Below are 24,810 nucleotides of genomic sequence, written 5' to 3'. Positions count from 1 at the left end.
TCCAGTGCTTTGCTTGCTCTCAGGATATCTACATGAGCTGACGCACAAGCATGAAGATGACTCACAGATGGCTCGATTAGCGTTGGAAACTCAGTGTAGATCTGAGCAAGTTTTGGATGCTTCCCACCATGCATACTTCACTCGCTGTCTCACTGCAGAGCCTGCTGTGCAAATGCTTTAAAGGGTAACACAGAGAAAGGGCTGTGCCTTGGGAAGAGGATAAAACATTCTCCTCAAACACAGTTAATGAGGCAGAAGACCCAGGTTTACATTGCAGCAGTGGAGTTTCCAGTTAGACCTTGGGGTAAAGTTCTACTGCTGACAAACAGATTCTCCACCACTGCAGGGTGCAGAAATTATCAGACAATTATCTGTCAGGACAAACAGGGTGGAACTTGGTTGTGGCTATGAGTTAGAGGACATCTTGAGATCCTTTCTGTCATTCCAGAACAGGAGGCCACCCTGCCTGCACCTTAATCTTACTTGGAAGGAGCACTCCGAAAAGACATAGTCAATTCCACACACAGCAGCTACTGAAGTAGCAATCTAAGAAATAACACTAATATAACCTTTCAGCAGGAGCAGAGCTCTCATTTCTTCAGGGAAACATCCCCATGAGCATCACACATACCTGCACAATTAAGCAATACTGAGACAGAAAGTTTTGTTTGAGGCTACCCAGAACCGGATTAAAACTGCTGTGATCCCATGCAGCAAAACACTGATGCAGTGTATACCACTCTGCCTAGTCAAATTTATCCTCTGAATTGTTATGGGGTAACTGTAGTCCAACAGAATTCATGCCAGGTGGGGTATCGTATGTCTTCCTGCAGCCAATGTAAAACATGAAGCCAATATAAACACTGTATAGCATGTTCTAGCTAATTCAACACAAAGCAACAGTGTGCACACACCTGATCTGGATCATATTTGTCCTGCCAGGTGATTTTGCAATACACAGACTGAGTGTTAATGATGTGGAATCCTAGCCCCATCTATTGCTCCCTCCGACGCTTGGCTGACAAGCCCTCATCTAGTGTTTCCTGCTTAAAAAAACACCCACGTCAGTTCAAGCTCACGTGCAGCATTCAGAGATACCAATCTCATCCTGACAAGTTATTCATGATGAGTTTTCCCACTCTCAAGCAATCAGGCCTACGAAAGGAGCCTGTAGGAAAAGGGATTTATGCTTCTTAGTAGAGATGCACAAAAGAACATTGATGTTCAGCACCATTACAGAAAACCACCCATGCAGCAGCATGCTAACACCACCTTACACACAAACACATCCCAAACGCGCAGTCGTAAATGCCTGGGGCTTGCACAAAAAGTGAGCGGCCTCTCGTTTCAGGGTTGGCTGGTCATTTCTACCATAGAAATTCCTGTGTCAGCACCTGCAAGTATTTAAATTTCTCAAGCTTTCTTGTATTTGTTGCTTTCTGGGTTTTTTTTTGAGCCCTGATGTTACATAGTGCTGGGTTTTCAAGCTTTTTTCCACAGGGATGAAGCCACCAGGTGACCCACAGTGTGGAGAGCCAGCCAAAACTCTGTGGAGGTGGGATGAGAGAAGACAGGGCACAGGGAGAAAGCCCTACAAGGAAGAGGGAGACCTGAGTGCGAGAGGTTTAAAATGACTTTGAGAAAATCTCTAAATTGAGAGTTTGGGAATATTGAAGGGGTGGAGAGGAAGGAAAATTTTAGAGAAGAGGAGGAGGAGGAGGAGGATTTCCCAGCTTTACTTTATGTTACTGATAGCAAGGCTGTGCCTAAACAGACCACCTGCCCCCTCTGAGCATGGAGTGACCGCAGAGGTGATACCCAAGCAGACATGCTGGAGGATTGTGCAGCAGGCTTCCCTCTGGGCTTTGCCAATACTTGCCTCAGCACTGATTTTAAGAAGCGACTCCATTATCCAGAAAACGAGGAGGCACAAATTTAGCAGAGGAGCCTGGGGAGTTATTGTCAGTGCGTTTCTTTTAAGGACATAGCCCTGACAGGATCTTTAGCATCTTTTCTTTCTGATAACTACAATAGCTGGAAAAAGCAAACAGAAGAAACCCAAAGAAACGTCAGCTGTTCTTCAGGTCCAAAGCAGAAGCAGGAATCTTCAAGGCCAAGCAGGACCGGGAAACAAAAGCTCTGAGTTGAATTAGTCGCGTACCAGTCGGTCCTGGAAGAGAAGCCAAGTTTCTACCTTGCATGGATTCCCTGTGCTCTGGTGTGCAGCTGAGCCTCTGTCGTTCACAGGGTGGATGTTTTAGTGCCTGGCTCTTTTTAACTGGCACATGTTAAGAGCTTTGAATTAACAGGTGCATAAAAACTGTCAAAAAACACTTAGCTCTCAAGACAGTCTGTCGGTTGTATTAAAAATATGGTTTTATGTAACCACATTCTCTCAACACTTGCTGGGTATTACGGCATGGGAAAGTCACTCGCCCTTTTCAAATGAAAGCAGCGATGTCTAAGCTCTCCCACAGAAAAAGGAAAAAAGAAAGAAAATGAGAAAGGCTACAGTTCCTCTGAACTTGCCAGGGAATTGCTCCTGTTTTCCACACTAAAAGTAGATTTCTCCCAGCAAAACAGGACCGGCCTAAAGCTTTAGAGTAGATGCAAGCACCCCAGAGCAGGTCAAAAGGCCGGAATTTGCAGCCTTACTGAGCTGGAATTGAGGGATTTTTGACAACTGAATGGGAAGATGTCTTGCTTTCTGACAGAGGAGGTGGTTATTTCCTGTAAGTTCGGTCTATGATAAAAAAAAAAAAAAATCAAGAGTTTAACATTGGTTTAGAGTAAGGAAAAAAAGCTATTTGTGCCCACGTTTCAGAAGAGGTTTTGAAATGGTTTTAGTTCTCATTCTCCCCAGTCGCAAGTCGCGAACATCTGGGATCCCAGAAACAAAAGCATCAGGTTTCCAGAGTGGCGAGAGTTGTAAGACACAGGTCCAGGAGAATTTTTAAAACTCTCGAAAGCATTTCTGAAATCAGTTCCCTTTTAAATATGTGGCAAATACATTAAAGTGGGCTTTGGATTAAAGTTTTACTGCCTCTTGATAAAAGCCATTCGCACCTTTGATGTGTTTGTGGATGGCAGCCATCCCAAATGCCTTCCTCCGGCCTCGCCCCCATCAGGAAGTCTCCCTCTGGCTCTCTCCAGGAATGCCCAGATGGGTTATCATCTGTCACCTCTCCAGAGGTGACCAACTCCAACCAGCTACCTCTGGGGTCGCAGACACAGTAGGTGAAAGCAAGGATTTCTGAATGGAAGCATTTAGGGTGTAATGGTGAACATGGGTAACCCCAAAGCCTGTAAGTGTGAAGAACAGCAGGGACCTGGGCTTCTGAAACTGGCCGTGAGTTTAATCCTGAGTTTTAATTCTATGAATCAAAGCACTGACAGTACCAACCTGTGCTCACCCACCTTCTCTGCTCAGCCTGATGGCTCTGAGGAGCCCTGTTTATTTGCCTAGCCTGCTGGACAGATGGGTCCAGGAAGCTTTTTGGCAGCTGCTGGGAGGAAGAAAGGAAACTGGTTGAAGGACAGAAGGAGAAAATGCATTAGTGGCTTGGGAAGGTTTGAGTAATGAAAGACTCCAGTGTTTCAGGCAGTTGGGACAGAGGAGATGGACTAGCCCTTGAAAAGCAAACAGTTATTCCCCCCTAAGAAATGCAGATTTAGCTTTGTGGATGTCAAGGCCAGAAGGGAGCATCATGAGTGCCCAAGCATGACCTGGTGGCCAAGGAAAGTAGCTCCTCAGGTTCTGCCAGTCAGAAGCATCAGACTGACAATACCAGATATGCTGAGCAAGTCCTGGAGCAGGAACTTGCCTGCCTTGGCAGTGCTGGTTTCCTGCAGAGCTGGTTAATGTCAATGAGCCTGATGACCACTCCACAGTAGTTACGGGATGCAGTGGGATGTCATGGAGAAAAGTGCATCGCTAAATATTTTGATTTGAGGAACGCAGAAAAGAAAACAATTGGTATTTTAGCAGACACGGAAAAAAGAGATCTGGAAGCAAGAAGAAAACCCTGCAGAGAACTAGGCACGACTTTTTAAAACAGCTGCAAGATGTTCTTTCTGGAGGATCAGAGAAGTATGTTAGAAAAATGCTGGAATGGACCTGGTTCTTTATGAGCACATCCTCATGCCAAAGAGTATCGTTTTCTCTACCATGAAGCTAACCACCAAAATGTGGGACCAGCTGCAGCTCACATGATAGCAAAGCCAGAGACAGAACTTCTAGGACATCACCACCACTACAGACAATGAAATATGCACAATCAGCAACAAGTCATCACCTAAACAGCTACAGAACTACTCAAAACACGGCACAGGGTTTCAGGTGATACTTAGAAACCTAATCCAGATCCAAATTGGGAAACTTTAAAGAAGATGATGTCTGAATTGGATTAACCCTTCCTTGGGACAGAGGCTCTGTCTGCACTGGAATGGGAAAAGTCACTTGAGCCAGCAAAGACACAGCTGCTTCCCTCTACCTAGCTCACCTGATACCGATTGCTAGCAAGATGCCTTACAATATTGCTAAGCTTGAACTTCACCGCATGACTCTGTCCTTTGTTCTACGACCTCCTTTACTGGCTCTTTGAAGGAGGAAGCTGTGTATGTGAAATAACTCAGTGGGGTGTCCTTCAGGACATTTAGGTACTAACGCAGAAGCAACACGAGATCAGCAATTATGCATTTGGAGCTGGCCCTGACACGTGTCAGTGAGACCTTGACTGCTGCTGTTCCATTATAAACCCATCACAGGATTTGTTTGAGAGTTCCCAAGCCTCAGTGAGTTCAGAGCACTGCCTTCACAAGGAACAAACAGTCTGAGATCTTTGGCTCAATTTGGCCCTGCATCATGACAGAACACCTGCAAACCAGAACAAAGACCCATTACTGCTCACTGCAGAGAAAAGAAACGTCAGAGAGACATCTGAAGGGTCAGATTCAGCACTGATAACAAGAACATGAGAGGATCACACCAGATGATTATATGTTCGGATACATCACCAGCACTGCCAACTCCTTCAGAGAAAAGCAAGAAACTCTGCACAGGGACAGTTAAAGAGGCCCGTCATTCAGGGATTTATTTATGATCCATGTTTCAGTTTTATTACCCACAGAGCAATTAAGGTTGGTTTGGGTGCTTTTGTCTTACTCACCTCCAGCCCTTGAAACCAGACTCAGGGAAGGTGATGGCTTCCACCCATGCATGGTCTGGGTGAACAGTGATTCTGTTCCTTCATTCAGCCATCTTTCCACATCCTCCTCCATTCTTAAGAGGCAAGAGGTGTCCCTAGCACTGCAGCTTTCACATTGGATGATTTATATCCATTCCAATGGGATCACAAGGCACAAAATGGGTTATTCCAGCTCTTCGGGTTTCATTCTTTGCTATGAGAAACCTCCAAGATTTTCTCTTACCTGCCCCATTTCAATTATCCAGCGGTCTCCAGAAAACAGCACAGCCTTTACATGGCGTAGCCCTAGAAAATGGAGTCATGGGTTGGCTACCCAGCTCTGGAGTACCAACACAGCGCCTGGCCCCCACACATGCTTTCCAGTCCGACATCACGCCGAACAGCATCCCCACTGTCGCTAGACTTTCTGCACTCATGCCACCACCCACCACTGCCTATTCAGTACGACACTGGCCCCATCCTCAGAAGGATGGTGTGGGATGGGGTGCTCAGACTGCCAGATCTCTGCCATGCATGAGGGCTGCTTTACTGACTGCGTAAGAGCAATTTCTCCCAGTTCTCACCTCTCCCACACCTGTGCCAGATGTGAAAACCAGTTCAGACATTAAAACCCACTGCTCAGCTCTAGCAGTGTGGAAAAATAAAATCACTGGCTGATCAGCCAAACAAGCAGGTGGGAGTGGTATGGACAGAGGCAGGAGAGAGACAAGGTACTAAACCTGCCCAGTGCTCCCAAGCGCCTCGTTATACTGATTTATGTTTAGCTAATTGAGAAAATGACTCTAACTACACAATCCAGGCCCTAATTCAGAAAAGCACAAGCTTTTTAGTGTCTCTACCTGTGTCTTAAAAGGCATGATTTAAATCCTGTAACTAACAGGCTGCCAAAGGCAAGGATTTGCAGGATCTGACATCCTATCATGCCGAGGGGTGAGGCTTGGCTAACTTCTCTCGTTACTTGGTCTTTCCCCACTGACGTACAAGTTTGCTGCTGGGACATAAATCAGGGGAAATGATGAAGGAAACCAGTCTCGTGCCCCATCAAAGGAGCCAACACTCGCTTTAATAGGACCATGCAGACAAGCCTAAATAGGGCACTTAACAAGCATTTGGTTTCTATTATACCAGCCCGTATCTCTACACCCTGTTTGCATTGCCACTGGCAAAACCCTTTGTCCCTTACGCACCACACCTGCTTATAGCCACAGAATTAGAAGAGGAACCACACATGATTTCTGGGTTGGATCAGGCCTGCAGAAAGATTGTATCCCGCTCTCAGCAACAGCATGGACCCTTATACACAGCTACAGCGTGCACAGGAGTGGACCGTAGATATCCGAGACATCTACACAGAATCACATGAAAGTACCAAACCCAGTCCAGGACCCACAGATGCTCAAAGATCCCACACAAGCGTCATCTGGTAAAGCATCAGGCCTCAGCTGGGACAATCCATATCACAGGGGTTTTGATCCAAACTTGACAAAAGGCTGTTAGGAACAGAAAGTCTATAGATCCTACTGTCCTAAGCAAAAAACGCAGAACGGAGGGAATCCGAGCATGGGAGGCAATTCAATAGTACTCTGCCCCTTTCTTTGGCTCCAGAACTTCCTCAGAACAGGGTAACTTCCCCATAAGCAATCCTTTCTAGCATGTTCTTAATACAGCTGGTCAGGAAACACAGTACTCCCAACCACTAGGCCAGTCACTATTCACTCTTCCTAGTTTTTCCTCATTCGATTTAGACAGGATACAGGCTCAAAGAGAAGACTCCACTGCATCACAGAAGGTATTAGGAAGAAGAACGGCTGATGGGGAGAACTCGAGTCTCTCCCCAGACAGCTACCCTAAGCTGAAACCTCTTGAGAGCCCAACTTCAGCTGGCTGGATATACAATCAGATTGGGGATTGTCCAAGTGTTTTACACCATGCACTAGACATCCATGGGAACCCCAGGCTGAGCCATGACCATCTGTGCTCATTTAAACATTTCTTGACAGAGGAGGGAGTGTTAATCCCAACATCCTGGCCAAACTGCAACATGGGCAATTATATTGCGCTTTGTAACATTCTCACAGTGGTATGTATTGGTGTTTTCCACTTCTTCCCATAACAGTAACACGGTGGCCCAACACAGAAATGGGTAAATTGCCACAGGAGAACACAAGTCACCCACGATGAGCCCTGCAGCGTTACTGTCAGATATCATGCATTGCTCCATTTTCCCTGCCGTGGGTTTTCAACTCCAGCACGTTCCATGTTCAGACTTCTACCTTTACCTGCAAGAGGACCTCAACTTAAAAATCTGCCCACCCGAACTTTCCATTTTTCTGAAGAGATACCACATGCTAGCTGAGTGGACAGCACACCTGCCTTCAACACACTCCAGCGACACCAGAGCCAAATGCTCTAAGATGCATCAGCTACTACAAAAGTAGAAACGGACAGCTTTTGCTTGAAGAGTCTCAATTCCAACTGTTCTCTTTCCTTCAAGGAAAAACAAGGGAAAAAACAACCCTTTTGTTGCACCAAAATCATCTCCTGGCATTTCTGACCAGCACACATGTTGTTACAATTATGACTGGACTGCTTGGCTCCGGCATAGGGGGAATGTTAAACCGGCACACTGGCACCCATCAAAACCTTTGCGAACTTCCAAAGTGGAACTGACACCATGGTAGTGGTTTATATCACACGTCAGAGAAAGGCTTCATAACTCAGATCAAACAATTTAACTCCTGAGCTCCCTGTCTAGAGAGAGCAACCAAATGCTAGGCTGCCTCTCCTTATTTCATCTGGCTGCTCCATGTGGCTTCCAGCCAGTTCACTTCATTTTGCAAGCTCAGAAGTTCAAGACAGATAGAACTGGCTAGAACTTCGATGAGGGACTCGTAAGAGAACAGAAACTGCTGATTCTAACAATAGCGTCTTCCCTGTTAGGCAAGAACGGCACCAGCACTATCAAGATGGCACACAAGAACTCTTCAGCTTTTAGGTAATTTTGTTGGAAATAAACTTAGTCCTTTCTAGGAAGCTCATATTCTTAAATAGTTGTCAAAAAGCTCTTCGGGCTTATAATTCTTTTCCTTTTTTGGTTTGAGGAGTTCAAACCATAATCTCATCCGTGACAAGATGCAATCAGAAGAACTATTTTAACCACACTTTAGCCTACTACAGAATCACAAATTACATGCAAAATGGTATGCGTGTGCTTCCTGTAAATACCATTGCAATTCAACTCTTCTGTACGTCCCCTGATGAGCTGAATACAACTGTAATGAGGAACAGACCTAGCCACTAGGACTTAGATTCTCTTGAGGAGCAACTGGGGACAGCTGCAGAGGATGGAAACAAGAATGGTACAATTAAATTATTATTGCACTTACTGGTATCCAGTTCTGAAAACCATAATCAGGTTGCTACAAGCTGTTCTGCAACTGCAGACAGAGCAAAGGAAGTCAGTCACAACTTTCTTACAACACAACAAAATCTTCCGCTTTTAGGCCAGGTCTTCCAGCAAAATAAGAGGGAATGCAGTGTACCAGCAACTTCAATCAGCCCTGATCATGAGTGGCTTCTCTAGGAAATAGATTTATCCCACTTTCTCCTGTTTATGGGAGGCACCAGTAGAGATCTTCCACTGCTGCCTCAGGCCACAGTTAGTTGAAAAGATTCCTGCCAAGCTGTATCCTGCCATGTCTTTGCTTCATACATTTTCATATTTTGGAACAGCCTTTTTCGAGGTTTTACTTTCACACAGCGGAAAGTTGTCCAAGGACATATCTGATTCTGTCATTTATCATATCCTGTGGAAAAACAGTCTTGGATACGTGTATTAGTATCAGATATCACAAATGAAAGTAAACACACTGTGTAGAAGATGCACTGATTTATTAACAGAATAAAAATGAAATGTAGTGACATGTTTTTCCACTATTAAAGCCATAGAGACAATCAGTGTCCCGTTTATGTACTTGATGGCATCACTCAGTAATTCATTCATAAACTCTGATGCGTTCAGGTCAGGTGTTACAGAAACCATTTCCACCATGACAGCAGCCTTCCTCTGTTGCAATGCAGATACAAAACACTGTCCCCACGGTTTGCAGCTGTGTCGGTCTATCGGAGGTTTTCCTACATCCTCTCTTTTAATTCCTGACACTTTCTCCACCTGGAATAGCTTTTCAAAGCCTTTCAACAGCAACAGAACAAACCAGTTGAACTTCTTGTGGGGTACAAACCCGCTCTTCAGGCACAAAAATGCATTGACTATTATATGAAAATGGACTCAATTCCCATATACTGTGGGGATTACTCATTACAAGATCCCTGGCTAATTATCGGAACTCTGAGGCAACTATGACAGAGAAAAACGTTTGTAATGGAACAGCTTTAACCATAACACACTCTCTTTGGTGTGTTTCTACTCTGCATCATACATTCCACAATGTCTTAAACCGTAACCCACCGTTTTTGTTAAACCGTCGCTGCTGTGATTTCATAGATAATAGTGTTATCGACAGACGGCTCTGTGTGATCCAGAATAATCTGAAAGAAACAGGCAAAGTGATAAACAAGAAATACTACAATTGACTTTGCAATTTGCCTCAATATGCGAATTTCCTTTAAATCAGGTACAGGAGAGAGTATCAGACAATTCAAGTAAACATCTGGGTTTCACAAGATTAAAAACCATTGGAAGCTAATTCCTTATGGATACAGACAAACATCTCATCCCAGTTGTCAGGGGACAGAACGTGTTCAGAAGCAGGCTGAGTTGTGGTGTTTTCTCCTGTAGATACGTGTCTCTCGTACACTGCTTGGAATAGGTATCTGCGATACCGACACGCTGAAAGCCTGTTGGAAAAACCCTACTGTTCACTTCCAAGCGTTCTGCTTCAGGAAGGTACAAAGGCCCGTGAAGAGCGGGACATTAGAACATGAACTTAACCCAGAATGATGATGACAGATGGTGAATCCCAGATGGGAGTCTTGTGAAAAAAAGAGCCCTTAAAATTTGAAAACAATATTCAAGGAGAGGAGAAATGAAGTGCGTGTTACTGGCACTGCAGAAGCCCAGATACAACCCACAGCGCACAAGCCCGCAGGGAGCGTATCGTCCACGACAGGGTGGCTTATCTGAACAGCAGTCATGTAGCAGAACAAGCTGAGGGGCTTCCTGGAGTCACATCTGCTGCTTGAGTTTGGCTGTCCATATTGGAGAGGGATTTGGTACTGGAGTTCTGAGACTGAACCGACTGTTCAGAAACAGCAGAGGCGACAGCGTGGTTACCACGCTCACTCTCCTGTGCCGTAACACTGGGAGAGGGGTTTTCCTTAGCTGTCCCAGCATGACTGTGTGACTGGCTGGCTTGTCTCCCTGCTTCTGCCTCCTGCTGCTGCAGCATCCGCTCCACCTCTATCTCAAGTTCCAGATTTTCCTCATCTGCCTCCACTTCCAGCTGCTGCATTAACTCCTCCAGCTTCCTGGCCTTGCGGAGTTCATTCTGCTGGATGATCGTGCACAGGTGCTCTGTCAGGTGCTCCTTAATCTCTGTCTTGTGTTGGAGGTCCAGCTTGGCTGCCACATACTCCGACTCAGCCTTTTCATACCGCTTCCTGCAAAATCATCATCATCATTCCTGGTGGGTTAGTTCTCAAAGCACTTTACAGCCTGACACATGGACAGATACTTTAAGCACCCCTGAAACGCAACGTGCTCTGCAACGCATCATGCCAGCTACTCGTGACATGCTGCTACATTAGTAAAAGGGAAGAACAAGAGTGTGAACTGATCAAATCTTCTCCTCTTGACACGTTAGCCTCCACTGCTGCTGTATTCCAAGAGTTAATTTGCTCATCTGAAATCTACAGATTGAATCATGAAGAAGCATTTTTACTGCCTGTTTTAAGAGATGCATCACTAGCAGCAGAAAGAAACCATCAGAATTGCTGTGTTCTCACACTTCTAAGGAATGCTTATCTAGTGAACCGAAACACTGCAACACGCTTTTGTGTTTTCTCTTATCCAACCATCCACCCAACAGATGCAGATGCTACAATGGTGCTATACACATTTACAGTTGGATCTGGTCTAGGAGTGTGCTCTTCCAGCCACCCATATACACGCTCAGAAAATCATGAGCAGCACAGACTGATACAGCATATGACATCAATAGTGTTCATAAATTTTCCGTGGCAACAGATGTAGAATTTTATTGTAAGCATCCCCGCAACACACACCTCCTGCCAATTTGCACTTCCTGTCATGACAAATATAGCAAAAAGGAAATATTCCAAATATTTATTGAGGTTAAAACATCCAGGATATCTAGCACTTTAATGGTTGGTGTCCGCATCAGTGACGCATCTTCCTCTATATTCAGTGAATGTGCATATTAATTCTGATTTAATTAATAGAAAGATAGATGCAATCTTGCTCATCAGGAAAAGGAACATGCAAAGGCTTTTGCAGAATGACGATGTGATGTACTTTACAGAGCACTCATAAAACTAATATTAGTTTTATGGTGGTTGAATAAAGAATCCGGCTGTTTTATAAAACCAGATTCAAATATCTGGTTAAACAAAGCAACAGAAAGATAGAAGAGATCCTTTGCTTCGGGAAACAGAAGGAAGTAAGACATTGAGAAGCCTTTCCAAACATGCTCCTTTATACAATAAACACTAAACTTTGACCCAGCTGTAAAGGCTACATCTGCAGTGGGCAGAAGATGCTCGCTTATGCTTCCCTCACAAGAAAGTCAAGATTTCCCCGGACCAGGTATCTGAAACGGAAGAACTAATGCTATGCTGGAAACTTCTGCACAGTTAAACCTTTGGGCCAGATTCACACAGATTCTTCACACCGTATTTACGAGAATTCCATTCCACAGCCATCATCAAATGCCCCTAACTATGTATGTGCTCAGGACTATTTAATATTGAGCTTTTTGACTCACTGAAATTGTTTGTGCTTTAGCCCTATAAACAAGGCAAGAACTAAAAAATTGCTTAAAAAGCATAAAAATTACACGGCTGAAAGTATCTAACTCGCATTTCCAAATCCTTCCCTCACAAAAAGAAAGACTTCCTAAGTTTATGAAAGTCATTAAGTATTTTGTGAAGTTTATCACCTTCGTCCTACCGGCATCCCTTTTTGTTATCTTCATTAAAAACTGATGCTTTCCAAACATCAGAGCCACTTGTGTTATATGCTCTTTTGCCATCAAGCATTTCCAATAGACACATTATTACAAAATTTTGCTAAGGAAATTTCCAGGAGCATTTCATAGTTTTAGAAATCAGACTTAAACCTAAAATACTGAAATGTTTTTCCTATTGAGGACATGAAATTCAGTATTCACACGCGCTAAGCTACTGAAACTACAGTTAATCTTAGATATTCCAAATGATAATTACACAGAAGAAATCCTTATTTTTTAGCTACCGCTGCTATTTTTTTGAAGACTAATTGCCATGTTTATTGGCCTGTGGTCAACGTATGGCAGAAGCCACAAGGAGAAATACACATTTAACACATTGAATCGTGAACCAAAACCCACGGCCGAACGTTTCTGTTTTATTAAACGGCTGCACAAACATGCTGATGTTTATCTACTGATGTTGTGGCTTACCCACAACTAATAGGGTGTTCTGATCAATTTCTTGCATTTAAGGAACTCATCAGAACCCGAGTGATTAAAGGCACATTGTGAAGGGTGAAAGCTCACTTTTCCTTCAATTTTTGGTTCCAGTTCCAAAAGCACTTCAGCAGTATTACATGCTTTAAGCTTAATTGGTCCCATTGATTCCAATAGGACCAGAGCAAGTTTCCCTGAAAAGGACTTTCATTTTAGGACTTTTAAAAAAACTCTTTCCCCCTGAGAAGAAATAAGCAACCTTGAAACAATAAAGCAGGGCTTATGGACAACTGCACAGTTAAAGCAGTAAGTATGTCTCGTGACAGCACCGAGCTGGAAAGCACAGTCTGCAGTCAGAAACACTACTTCGGTTTCCAGATTCCAAGGGAAAAATTAGGAAGTAAAAAGCACACTTTTACCCCAAGATTTGAAAGCCCTCCAGACTGTGAGCGCTTTAACTAGACATTATTACAATGACATAACTCCACTTCTGCTTCGGTGACAGGAAACAGCATTTTCTCCCTCCTCCCTGCCTGTCTCTTACCGGGCGTAGGAGTAATCCAAGCTGGCCTGATCGATGCGGTTCCGCAGGATGCCAATGTCAGCAGATACCATGTCATCCAGAGCTTGCAACTCCTTCTGAATCCTTTTTAGTTTCACTGTTTCAGCTTGAGTTCTTTTGGATCTGCAAAAGGAAGATGCCTTTTTTTTTCTTTTCAGACCTCTCTTCTTGACATAATGGGCCCCACTTCATTTGCAGAGCAACTAACTTCTTTAAGAGCTATTCAGAAGGTTTCTCCTTTATGGTTTAAGACTTTTTGATCTTTTTTAATATCCACAGGGATCTAAAATGCCTGCTATTAAAGGACTATGGCAAAATTACGTAATGACTATAATCAAAGTGCCTAAAATGGATTGTGTTTCTTCACTGTGGAAACACACAAGAAGCTGCTGTATCTAAGTAGTTCTCAGTGTAAGGAAACAGGAAATGGCTTGCGGGGGGAGCAAGAGGGGGAAGGGTATTTAGCCCTGCAAATATCCCCTTTCAAAGAAGCCTAGTTAGTAGGGGCCAAAAAGTCACCTAACCTAAGCTTGATTTCCATTTTGGAAAATCATTCCCAAAAGGCCTAGCCAAATCCCAGTGAAGTCAATGGAAAGTTTTACATCAAACACAAAGGATTTCAATCAAGTCTTATGTAACCTTTTTCAACTCTCCCTGTTCATTCCTAAGTTCTGAAAACTAAATGTTGCTAAGGGCAGCAAGCTTTGATGGATTTAACTCCCAAGCAAGCTAAGTAACTTTCAACAAGCTTTTGCACCATGTCACTTTGCTGCCATTCATCACCATCAGCAAACTCATGCTCTTCAGCCACGGCTTTACACCCCAAAGCAGGTACTTGAGAGCAAGATTAGGTTTGTAGGAAGTGACACCATCTCTCAATTAGACCAGCTGATGCAGGTGGAGAGAAACAGACATCCTAAAGCATTGCTCAGAGTCTGAAGAAGGCCTTTGGATGCCAGATATAACTCCCTAGAGATCACCTTCCAAGTTCTCCTCTCTCTCCTCATGCTCTGCTTCCAGGAGAAAGAACTCAGCCTGGTGGTCGCACCCACGTTTACTGTCCTACAGTGACTCAGACTTGTATTTTATCTCTGCCTGGCAAAGGAAAACAAAATCTTCAGAACCTCAAAGAGAATCTTCTGGACAGTACTGGCTAAGTTCACCTGTGCTACCCAAGAGCTTTGATGGGGAGAACATAACACGTGTCTGCCAGAGCACTGTGAGCCTGAAAGCTTCACATCTCCTTCCTTGATCCAGTGTTATCAGCTGCTCCAATATCCTTCCCTACAAACCTTGCCTTCCCTGTAGTCTTAAACTACCTTTGTGGACAACACTGTACAATACCTTTAAGTTTGGTGACCTGAAGAGCAAGATCTAACAACTGTAAGAACATGTGAATTTTTATAATTTCTAGTCAACCCGTGGCAAAAAGGTACCTTCTTAAAGTTGATCGTCTTCTCTTTTCAACACTTTTCACACACTAAGTGAAAAGCCCAAACAGAAATAGCTATAGTTTCCCTTTGTAGGTTAGGAATCAAATAAACTTTCCTTAAATCCAGTGAAAACAAATCAGGAATAGAACAGAGATGAGCATCTGAGCACCCCAACTTCCAAATATGCCCTTACTAAGAGGCACAAGGACTTCAGCTAATTCTCAAACTGTGTAATAACTCTTCCATCTGCGTGCAAAGCTGCAGCTTTGGAAGTGTGAAAAGCTTAGTCACAATTTCTTAGCCAGCGCTTGTCATCAAAGTGAAATGTTGATTGCAGCTGCTCACTTGTGGAGCAGTACACACAGAGCACAGAGAGAAGGAAAAAGCGAGATTTAAATAGAAGATATGCAACTGGTTGCAGATGAAAAGTAACCCCTTCCTCAGCCTCAGCCCATGCTGCAGCACAGCCCCTCACCTCTCGGCAATGGCTTTGGCCAGGAGTGCCTTCTTGCGTTTATTCTTCTCTTCTATCAGCCGCTGCTCTTGCTGCAGGACTTCCCATCGCGATTTTTCCTGCCTGCTCATTGACAACAAGATCAAAATTAATAGAAAGTTCATTTCTCTCCCCGTTCCCCAAATGACACACATATTCACCATCATATTTCCTGGAGCAAACTCTAAAAATGTCAAAGGAACGATAAACAGGTTTCAATTCTGAGGAAAGAAGAATGACCTGCAAAAAGTCATTTGGACCAGTAAAACATTTCCAGGTGAAATCTGCCGATCAGAACAAAAATCTTCACAAGCAAGTAAGCTGCTGGTTAATTCAGCTTTGCTGGGAGAAAGAGCATACTGTGCTTTTTCAGAAATGAGTGAAATTCTTCATTGAAAGGATGTGCCTCCCCACTAGGCAGAAGCAGTTTCAGGTTTCCTTCTGGCTGCTAGAAGTTGCTATCTGTTCAGTCTGCCAACATAGCCTCTTTTTTGGAAATGCTTTTCCATAAAACAGATCCTTTCACAGGTCTGCTGGTACAGTCCCCAAATAATTAAACTGATACAAAGGAAAGGCTGGTAAAAGTTACAATGAAAATGAGCAAAGACAAGGAACAAGAATTCACTTTTGCCAACAGGGAAAGTTGTAAGGATTCCATTTCCTAGGCTACATCTACCAAGAGATACAACCAGCCTCAGAGGATGGAAGGCAAGGTCTCAGGTGAGAGGGGACAACCTGCATCAACACAACTGGGCAGGATTAAGGAGAAACAAAAATTGCTTTGCTGCTTTTCCACCCTGCTGTGGTGTTCATGCATTCTCTCAAGAAGTCTCAGCTTAAAAATACCCAAGTAACTCAGCTATGTTAACCTTAACAACCATTTCGGCACAAGAATATCTCTTCAGACTTCTCCTCGTTACCCTCTTCCTAAAACCTCATACAGAGCAATATTTCTAATAAGATTTAAATTCAAGTGCACAGGCTGAGATGAATTCAGCAAATTCAGGAGGTGGCTGTTGCAGCTAAATGTCATTTACTCTCCACAGAGTGAGAAACTTCGCTGTAAAGCTTTAGCTATCTTTTCCCCTGTCATGTAACATCTGCATTTTTCACCACCAGGAAGGAGCTGAACAGCCAGCACTACTGGTGAGCTGCACCCACACCATGAATTTGGTGCTGCTCTTCAAAATGCTGCTATTCCTGTAAAGGGACAGCCATTTGCAGGTAAGTGATCCCAGCCAGGAGCCAGGCAGGTAAATGGCAGGCAGCACGGCCAGTACCTGCAGCCTCTCAAGGCACACCTGTGCACACCAGAACCTCATGGATCCTTCTGAGTTTTGAATTTGGGAGAAGTCACATTTTGCTTCTCCACACAAGGGCTGCTGACTGCCACAGTCCTGCCTCTCCAGGGGGAAGCACCTTCAGACCTTTTTAGTCCCCTCTGAGATCCTACAGACAGATCTAACCAGAGACAGTCTGGTACACTGCACCTGGAAAACTGCTGATCCCTGTTTTGGGGGAATATAAATGATGTGTGGAAGTTTGGCGGCCAGCTACTGTTTGTTGATTATATTGGGCAGAAAAGTTTGGACCTGCATAGGAACTCAACGTTGGAACAGCATTCTTAAAATGTTTTAAAAATAATCTATATGCCCTAGAAAAAGAATTTCTCCTTTTGCCCATCATGCTTTGCTTCGCCTGCTGAGGAGAAAAGGAAAGTTAGCACTTGGATACAGACAGGAAAACAAACATGAAGAGGTAAAAACAAGCAATTTCCGACACTGGAAATGCCTGCCCTCTCCAGCATTTAGCAGCTTCCTTTTTAGGCTACTATCTGAATTCTGGATGATGAACTAAGTAATTGCCACATTCAGTCAGAATCCCAGAGAGCTATGTTCAATACTTTTTCCTTTCTCACGTGTACCAGATGCTTCAGAGGAGACAGGCACCCTGCTGTGGGCTAATGCACATGGTGAGAGCCTTGAGATCGGTCTCATCTTGAACCATAAAAGCTAGAGAACTGCTTAAACCTGAAATTTTACCTCCTTACCGGCACTTTTGGCATTAACAAATCTGCAGCAATGTTGTGAAGGGGAACACAAAGCTACATAAACCACGGCATATCTGCTTCCAAAGGGGCTTTTTGTTGTGCCTGCCGGTCAGCACTACATAGGTGAGGTTAAGCCTCCATAAATTATCAAGACAGACTCACGTCTTGGGCACTTTATGACAGACAGTCCCACTACCACAGGAAGTTATCTGAAGACAGCACAGTGTGTATCCGCATGGATTACACTACAGAATTTGGCCTTGAATCAGATTCAACTCAAGTAGAGGAAGCAAACACAATCTCTCAAACCTTCCTATTAGGTACAGGAAAGTTCACTGTACTGTACAACAAAACAATGAGTCAGGACAGAATAAACCCCACACCCTGATTTTACCAACTTACTAACAATTCCACTTTCTTTTTCTCCACCTTGGAGTTCGGCTTTGCAGAGCAGGTCTGTGCACTGCCGCTGCCATTACGAGGATCTACTGGTGTCGCTTCCTTCTGCTGGTCTTGGTTGTCACTTTGCCTTTGATCTCCTGCTGAAGGAGGATGAGGTTGTGGCACAGGCTGCTGAGGATGACAAGGCTTGTGTTTTGGTACAGAAAGCAACTGCTCAGGAGGAACAGAGACTGCTCCACCCTGTAGTCCCAGCTTCTGGCATTGCTGCTGGAGAGCTTTTTCTCTTTGCGTTTGCTTCCGACTCTTATTCACAGTGTGGGGGCGATGCTGCTGCTCCGAGGGTTCATACAAATCTATCAATGGAGGAGAGCAAGAAACAGAATTAAAACTAAATCTTAAGATCAAAGACAGAATCTGTGAATTAGCTTCTCTAGGCAAGAAAACAAACTGACACAAAAAAACTACAGAAAAGATATGCCAGGGTGTCAAGGGAAGGCAACGTGAGGGAAAACCCAGGAATCTGGAAATGTTTTGTGAGCCTAAGAATCAGGAGTTGTAGAGGATCTGAGCATCTGAAATGAGGAGAGAGAGGTATAAGAGGCCTGGACTGAGGGACTAAAGGAGGAACTTTAGGGAGGATGGGAGGCAACACTGGGGGGAATCACAGAGAGGCAGATGTAGGGCTAAAGAAGGGTCCCAGGCAGCCTGGTGGGCAAACTGGGGTTTATAAACTGAAGCACAGGGAAGAACAAGGTGACATATGAGCAAAGAGGAGGCTGGGAACATGAGTGGGGTAGTGGACAGACAGATGTGGTGCAGGACAAGAGGCTGGATGGTTTGGAAATGTAGCAGAAAGGCTGCAGGTGGACAGACAGAGGGGCTGGATGAGAAACTGAGGGGAGCAGTGAGAGATGGGGCCTGGATGGGAGAGGCCAAGGGACTGGCTGGGGGAAACGAGGGGCTGCCTGGAGAAGCTGAGATGTTTGATGCGCGGATGGAGAGAGGCGTGGAGTAGAGGAGTGAGGGGGCTGAAAGACGAGGCCGAGGCTGACCGACGGGGGCACGAATGCGAGGGCTGAAGGGGGAGGAAGCCATAGGGAGTGGCAAGGCTGAGGAAAAGGATGTGGAGGGCTGAGGGGGCTGCACAGAGAGGGCGGGGAGGACGGGTATGCCGAGGGGATAAACGGAGGTGTCGACAGAGGGGCTGAGGGGACGGACGGACGGACGGACAGAGGTGCAGCCGCGGGGGGTGACACGGTGCCGAGGGCCCGGAGGCTCTTCCGCGCCGTTCGCGGCGCCACTGCTCCCCGCTAAGCGGGGCGGGCGCCGCCGGCCGGCCCAGTCTTGAGCCCCGGAGCCCGGTCGCAGTCCGTACCTGGGCGCTGGCCCCGCAGGCGCCGCAGCTCCTCCTGCGAGAAGCCGGCCCAGGCTTCGGCCATGACGCTTCCTCCTTCCGCTGACGAGGCGCCGCGGCGGGCAGGGCCCACGGCTGCCCCGCCGCCGCCACCCGCTCGCCACAGGCGAACGCCGCGGACAGCCCCGGCCGGCGGCGCCGGGGGGCCTCGCGTCTCCACGGCAACGCGGCAGGGGCGGGGAACATGGCGGCCCGGGGAGCCGGGGTGGGGCGGCCCGTGGTCGTGGGGCAGGAGCGAGCGGCGCTGGCCCTGGCGGCGGGGTCGACCCTGGCGGCAGGGTCGGTGGGCTCCGGAGCTGGCGGGGACGGAGCGCGCCGAGGGGCAGCCCCGGAGCTCCGCAGCGGGAGGGTCCGCCAGACAGGTCGGGCCCGCGGTGCTCCTGGCACGGCTGCAGGGCGGGTTCTCCGGCCTCGGCCTCCCCGCACGGAGCTCGCTGAGCGTCCCAGGAGCTCCTGAGGATGTAAAGCCGTAAAGAGCTCAGGAAGTCCCAGCTAATTAGGCATAAATGGAGAGGAGGAGCTGCTCCCAAGAGAAGCAAGGTTCAAGGAGCATCACCTCAAGCCCCTGGTCGTTTATCATTTGTAATTAGGTGGTTATGAGAGCAGGTGAGATGCTCACTGCACTGCATGTGGAGCTGCGTTTGCAGGTTATACCGAGCACGCCCTTGGGACCCGTGTCTAAGAGACCCACGAGGCAGGGATGTGCACAGCCAGGTGCTGATGGGCTGTAGTAAGTTACAGTGACACCTCCGTGAGGAAATCAGCCGGGAAGAGTAGTGTTTTGCCCCTACTCAGTAGGGTCTGCTTTGACCATTACGCGCAAGGATGCACACACATACTTCCATCCTTGGGTGCAAACTGAAAAGATCCTGCAACATGCAGCAATACTCTCTCAGTAGCCATGAAAACAAGTGTTTTTCCATCCAGCCCAAATTCTTGTGGCTGCTCTGAGCCTGTCAGAGGTCCTGCGGATGAGCTTACCTCCCATCGGGAGCAAGCCGGCTAGAACACAAGGGCACAAGCCCCAGGCTTAGCTGAAGCCATCCAGGGGACTGTAGGCTTAAATAATACATCATTGGCAATAAAATGGGGACGTTTTCAGTGCCTAACCACATCCCTCCTAATTTCCAATCTGCAAGGGATTAGTCAAGCTCCAAAGTATTGCTGTCTCCCAGAGCAAACTCATAACTCGATGACCACATATGACCTTGCAATTTATCGCGGCAGCACTTTTAACAGCTCCTGCATGACTAACATGTCCCATAAATACCAGACCCAGACAGAGGAGAAGCGGTCCTGAGCTGCCACTCACTGGCAAGCGTTAAGTGTTTCCGATCGGATTTGGCTGGGTGCCTTTGGGGAACAGAAGTGCCACCATTTTTCACCCACAGCTTAGCTGTAGGCCTTGATACTGAGCGGAGGCATCGCGGGCATCCAGCAGAGGACAAGCGGGCAGCATGGTTATCTTGGTTCTGTTGCCACTGACTGGGAGGTCCTAGGTGAGCCTGGGGCAGAGAGATGCCACATGATCCTTTAGACAGGATTGTGGCTTCCTCCAGGAAACATGACTGAGTACAGAAGAGATCTGAATAAGAACCAAAATCCAACCTTGACTTAAATGCTCTCAAACTCCAGGGAGTCCAGACAGCAGAACCAGGTGTCAGCTTGAATTTTGCAATGAATCAGCGTTGGTCAGCCCCACAACACGGTGTAGGCACCTAATTCCCTGTTAGATGCCTGTGTAGGAATCAGGAATCCAAATTTGCCTGGGTATCTGAATCACTCTAAGGGGCTGTGTCAAACTCGCAGATATCAACCGAATGTGCTGCATGAAGTACAAATGTCAGGTCTCATTCCTGAACCTTAGTTCTTTCTTCTCTTCCAAGTTTTGATGCTATAAACAAAAATGAAGCACCATATTAACTTTATTGCTGCAGATATCCCAGGCATAAAATTCCCACATGTTTTATAGAAAAAGTAGAAAGACTTTTGAGTTGTTAACTATAACACTATAGGCAAAGCAGCAATCCATTCCAACAGTTTCCATCGGCCGAGTGTTTAATCACCAGCCATTGGGCCAGCTTTCTCCAGGAACAATTACAACGCAGTGAGGTCATTTCACGGAGCGTTTACCAGCAGCAGATTTAGAAAACGGAGGCTGGCCGAGGTCTCTGGTCGACTGAAGTCCTGCGAGTGTAACATGGCACTGAACGTTTGCCACGTAGGAATAAAGTATTTTCCAAGCAAATGTTGCTAAAACACAGGCTGGACAAGGCCAGATGAAGAGAAAATAGAAACCTTCTCTTCCATCCCCTGGAACAACATCCCAAGCAACATGGGAAACCTTCCTTTTCCATGTGGGGCTGGATTTGACTCCTGTATCTTTTTGTGCTCCAAGAGCTGCTATCTCACTAGAAGACATGGAGATCTCCATGACTGCTGCATCCATTTTCTGTTGGTCTAATTGGCCTGGAGTCTACTGACTCTTGAAGCAGCAAGTGCCAACAGATCACAGAAACATCCTTTCTTGTGCAGTTCCCAAATTGGCGTGGAAATGTCATCAATGGCTGGCAAATTGGACTCTCCAGGTCAGGCCTCAGGGTCAGACCTCAGATGACGTTTCGACTCAGGACAGATACAATTTGTACCAGGGCATAACTTCGATTTGCATGGGTTTAGCTCATACTGAAAACTTTTGGGGATTTTAAGAGCCAAATAAGCTCTTCCACAAGGGACTCCCTGACTTAGATGTATGTTTTTGACCTGATTTTGCTCACTGCGCTCTGCACTGTCACAGTATCCCAGTAAAAGATCACCCCTAATGTGAGACAGGGAAAGACGTGTATAGGGAAGGACACTTTCCTTTCTACTCGTGTTTCAGGCCCTGTCATGAGCCCCCCAGGACTTTGACATATAATTGAGTAGGCTGGGGGAAAAAACATCCTGAAAGAAACAGAGGCAAAATTTCCTAAATCTGTTTATTTCTCTTTCTAATGAAAAATTTATCGAACAGTATCCATACCAGTACTATCCCATCTTTTACCAAAGAGTAATGCAGGCTGGCTTAGAAAGAATCACTGTGTCCAGCGGAGTCATGGTACTGTGTGAGCAGGAAGCAAGCCCTGCCTTTGGAGAATAACTCATTTTTAATTTGTCCTTTAACAGATGCTTTTGACATCCACGCTGTGAAAGTTTCTTTTGCTGATTCTCTGCTGAATTGTGGAAGCAACTTCCCAGCCTGAGAGAAGTAATTTAGTTTCTTAGCGTGGCACTGGAAGCAAGAGGGCACTTCAGGTGTTGATGCTGCAAACACCCCTGTACTGAACTGTCAGTCTTCTGCAGCCCGTTCAAGACGATCGGGTTTTACCCATTTTTCGGTGGGCTGTGGATTAGATTCTGCCTAGAGCCTTGTATCAATACTGGTTTCTGTGTGCAGTGGGCTTCTTTTACTGGTTAAATACCCTGAAGGCTGAGAGTTCACCATTAGCAAACACCAGACCCAGAAACCAAGGTGGAAATCAGCCTGGCTGAGCTGGGCCCCCAGGCGCAGATCCAAACCAGCGTGTGAGCGTGTCTTTAACCTCAGCCATGTGCTAACACCTTGTTCTCTAATGGGGCCTTACTGGGCAGATCCAGGGAAGTGCCAGGATGCCTGGCATCCTAACCAGATGCTTGAGTCCGGAGCTGCACTGGGAACCCAGAACTCAACCTGTGGCAGGATAGGGCTCTTGAGTGCAACGAGATAATATAACAGTGTTATACTACCTTGGCTCTGGAGGAGGTTAACTGGGTGCCATGTGCTTTACTCCTCCTCTTGGCTGCTTTATTCTGCGTATAAATCCTTAGCCAGTGATTCAAACCCCTTTAACACTGGGAGAACACAGCCCTAGCGTTGTCCTGTAATGGGCCATTTGTGCAAAAATGCAGGTATATCTAATGGAAATAGCATTTCCACTGTAAAATGAATTATTCTCATTCTGGAGTAAGGTGAGAAAGCCAAGTTAACAAATACAGCTTTATTCTGTCTCCCCAGTTTCTGTTCTCCTTAGCTGCCCAGTAATGGGAATTAAGTCAGCACTGTCATTTCTGAGACCAAGGCAGTCTTTTGGTTTGTAAGAATTTCTTAGAGGGAAACAAAAATCCACTTATCTGAAGTGAGAAAAACTACACTGGAAACCTGCTTTTTAAACCATACAAACCAATGGTTTTCAACGTCTTCTGATTTGTGGGTCTTTTCACATTTTCTAGTGAAAAGGCAGACTCTCACGCAGCAAGTTTACAGCTGTGACTTTGCTTCCTCTGAGTTACCTTTCACAGAGACCTTAGGGGTGATCTCCTATTATCTCCTATTTATCCTGACCTCTGGGCGAAGGCCATGGTTTGAAGCCACAGCTATTTTATTTTAAAAGGTCCAAGTTTTGCTTCCCAAATCCCAGTGAAAGAGAGGGCATATCCTAGCAGGGCTGCTGGCAGATCTCTCTCCTCTCCTTGCCGGATACTGCAGGGCTGTCTGCAGCACCAGTGGGGCCGGACCAAAGTAAAAAGTCCCAATCCAGCCAGGGGCATGGGATACGAAGACACAGTGCAGGGCTAGAGAAATCGATATGATTTTTGCCGTGGACCTCAGCAGGCTGCAAATTCCCCAGCCAGACCTGCAGACACCACTCGTTCCTTCGGAAGGGTGCCCAGGGCTGCCAGCTGCCAAACCGTGGGGCGAGAGATGGTCCCATGGGCACAGGGGCTCCGCACCGTGCCGGGGCTAAACCCGCTCGTCTGCGCATCCCGAGCAGGGCTGGTGGCAAGCGGAGCTGGGTGGGGAGAGCAGCCTGTTTTTCCAGGACACTTCTCATTACAGCGATGTGTTTGCTTTGAAACTGAGCCTCAAAACATCTCAGCTTTTAAGGCCCCCACCCCGTGTTTTCCTGCTTCTGCTTTTGGGTTTTTTCCTGAAGATAAATTCAGCTTTCAGAAAATGAAATCTGAACTGAAAGAAAGCACAGCATGCAAGATGAACGTTTCCCCTTTAAAAAAAAAAAAAGAAAAAGAGAATTTTTACTGACATTTTTTGAGTCTTTCTTTCTTTCCTCCCTGAGACTATTTAAGATAATTTTTCCATACGGACAAAACCATTCTGTAATAATTAATCATCTTAAAATGTTTGCATGAAAAAAAAAGTTGCCTGTCTCTATCTAAATAGGAATAAAAGCTGGCTAAATAAAAGCACCTGAAGAAAAAAAGCTGGTAAAATAAAATAAAATTTATCCTGACCAAAGATATCCTGAAGATTAGAAATTCACCACTTTTGAGTGACAAAACCAGAGCTGAGTAAAACAAGTGGAAATGAGCAATTATTTATATATATTTTCATGTAACTCAAGAAATATTTTTGCAGCTAATGACTTTAAAAAGATACTTTCTAAGTAGTTTTAAAATATCTTTAAAAGAAAACTTTTGAAAAGCAAATTTGTCATGACAGTTCTGTAGTACTTTTAACTGCATTGCTTATTGTAGGTTGTAATTCAAACATTTATATAGAGAAATTAGAAAACAATTGCTTTAATTCTAACCATTTGTGTAAAAATTATAATCTAACTGTCAAAACAGTT

At 45.6% G+C, this 24,810-nt stretch overlaps 1 protein-coding gene across 3 annotated transcripts; it reads right to left on the bottom strand.

Moving 5' to 3' along the window:
- Nucleotides 1-9,096: 9,096 nt before the first annotated feature.
- On the bottom strand, nt 9,097-19,232 carry GORAB (golgin, RAB6 interacting). 3 transcript variants are annotated; one of them, XM_086617224.1, is made up of 5 exons: nt 19,166-19,232; nt 17,783-18,143; nt 15,321-15,422; nt 13,395-13,535; nt 9,097-10,826 (listed from the first exon to the last, which is right to left on the bottom strand). In XM_086617224.1, the coding sequence occupies exons 1-5, from the start codon at nt 19,227-19,229 to the stop codon at nt 10,358-10,360; spliced, it is 1,137 nt and encodes a 378-aa protein (XP_086473350.1). In that variant the 5' UTR covers nt 19,230-19,232; the 3' UTR covers nt 9,097-10,357. The 3 variants fall into 3 exon arrangements, with proteins under 3 accessions (XP_086473350.1, XP_086473349.1, XP_086473351.1); XM_086617223.1 differs by having other exon boundaries at nt 17,795-18,143; XM_086617225.1 differs by lacking the exon at nt 9,097-10,826 and having other exon boundaries at nt 12,872-13,535; nt 17,795-18,143; nt 19,178-19,232.
- Between the last annotated feature and the right edge of the window lie 5,578 nt (nt 19,233-24,810).

The sequence above is a fragment of the Tauraco erythrolophus genome, chromosome 10 (genome assembly GCF_009769465.1).
Source record: "Tauraco erythrolophus isolate bTauEry1 chromosome 10, bTauEry1.pri, whole genome shotgun sequence".
NCBI lineage: Eukaryota > Metazoa > Chordata > Aves > Musophagiformes > Musophagidae > Tauraco > Tauraco erythrolophus.
This window is presented reverse-complemented; position numbering and strand designations above follow the sequence as displayed.

Excerpts from the sequence above, each read along its gene's own strand:
- GORAB (XM_086617224.1), bottom strand. The coding sequence starts at position 19,229 with ATGGCCGAAGCCTGGGCCGGCTTCTCGCAGGAGGAGCTGCGGCGCCTG. Across the intron at positions 15,423-17,782 it reads GTGGAATTGTTAGTAAGTTG|GCAGGAAAAATCGCGATGGG; the intron begins GTAAAATCAGGG and ends GTCAATGAGCAG. Across the intron at positions 13,536-15,320 it reads GCCAAAGCCATTGCCGAGAG|ATCCAAAAGAACTCAAGCTG; the intron begins GTGAGGGGCTGT and ends TTCCTTTTGCAG.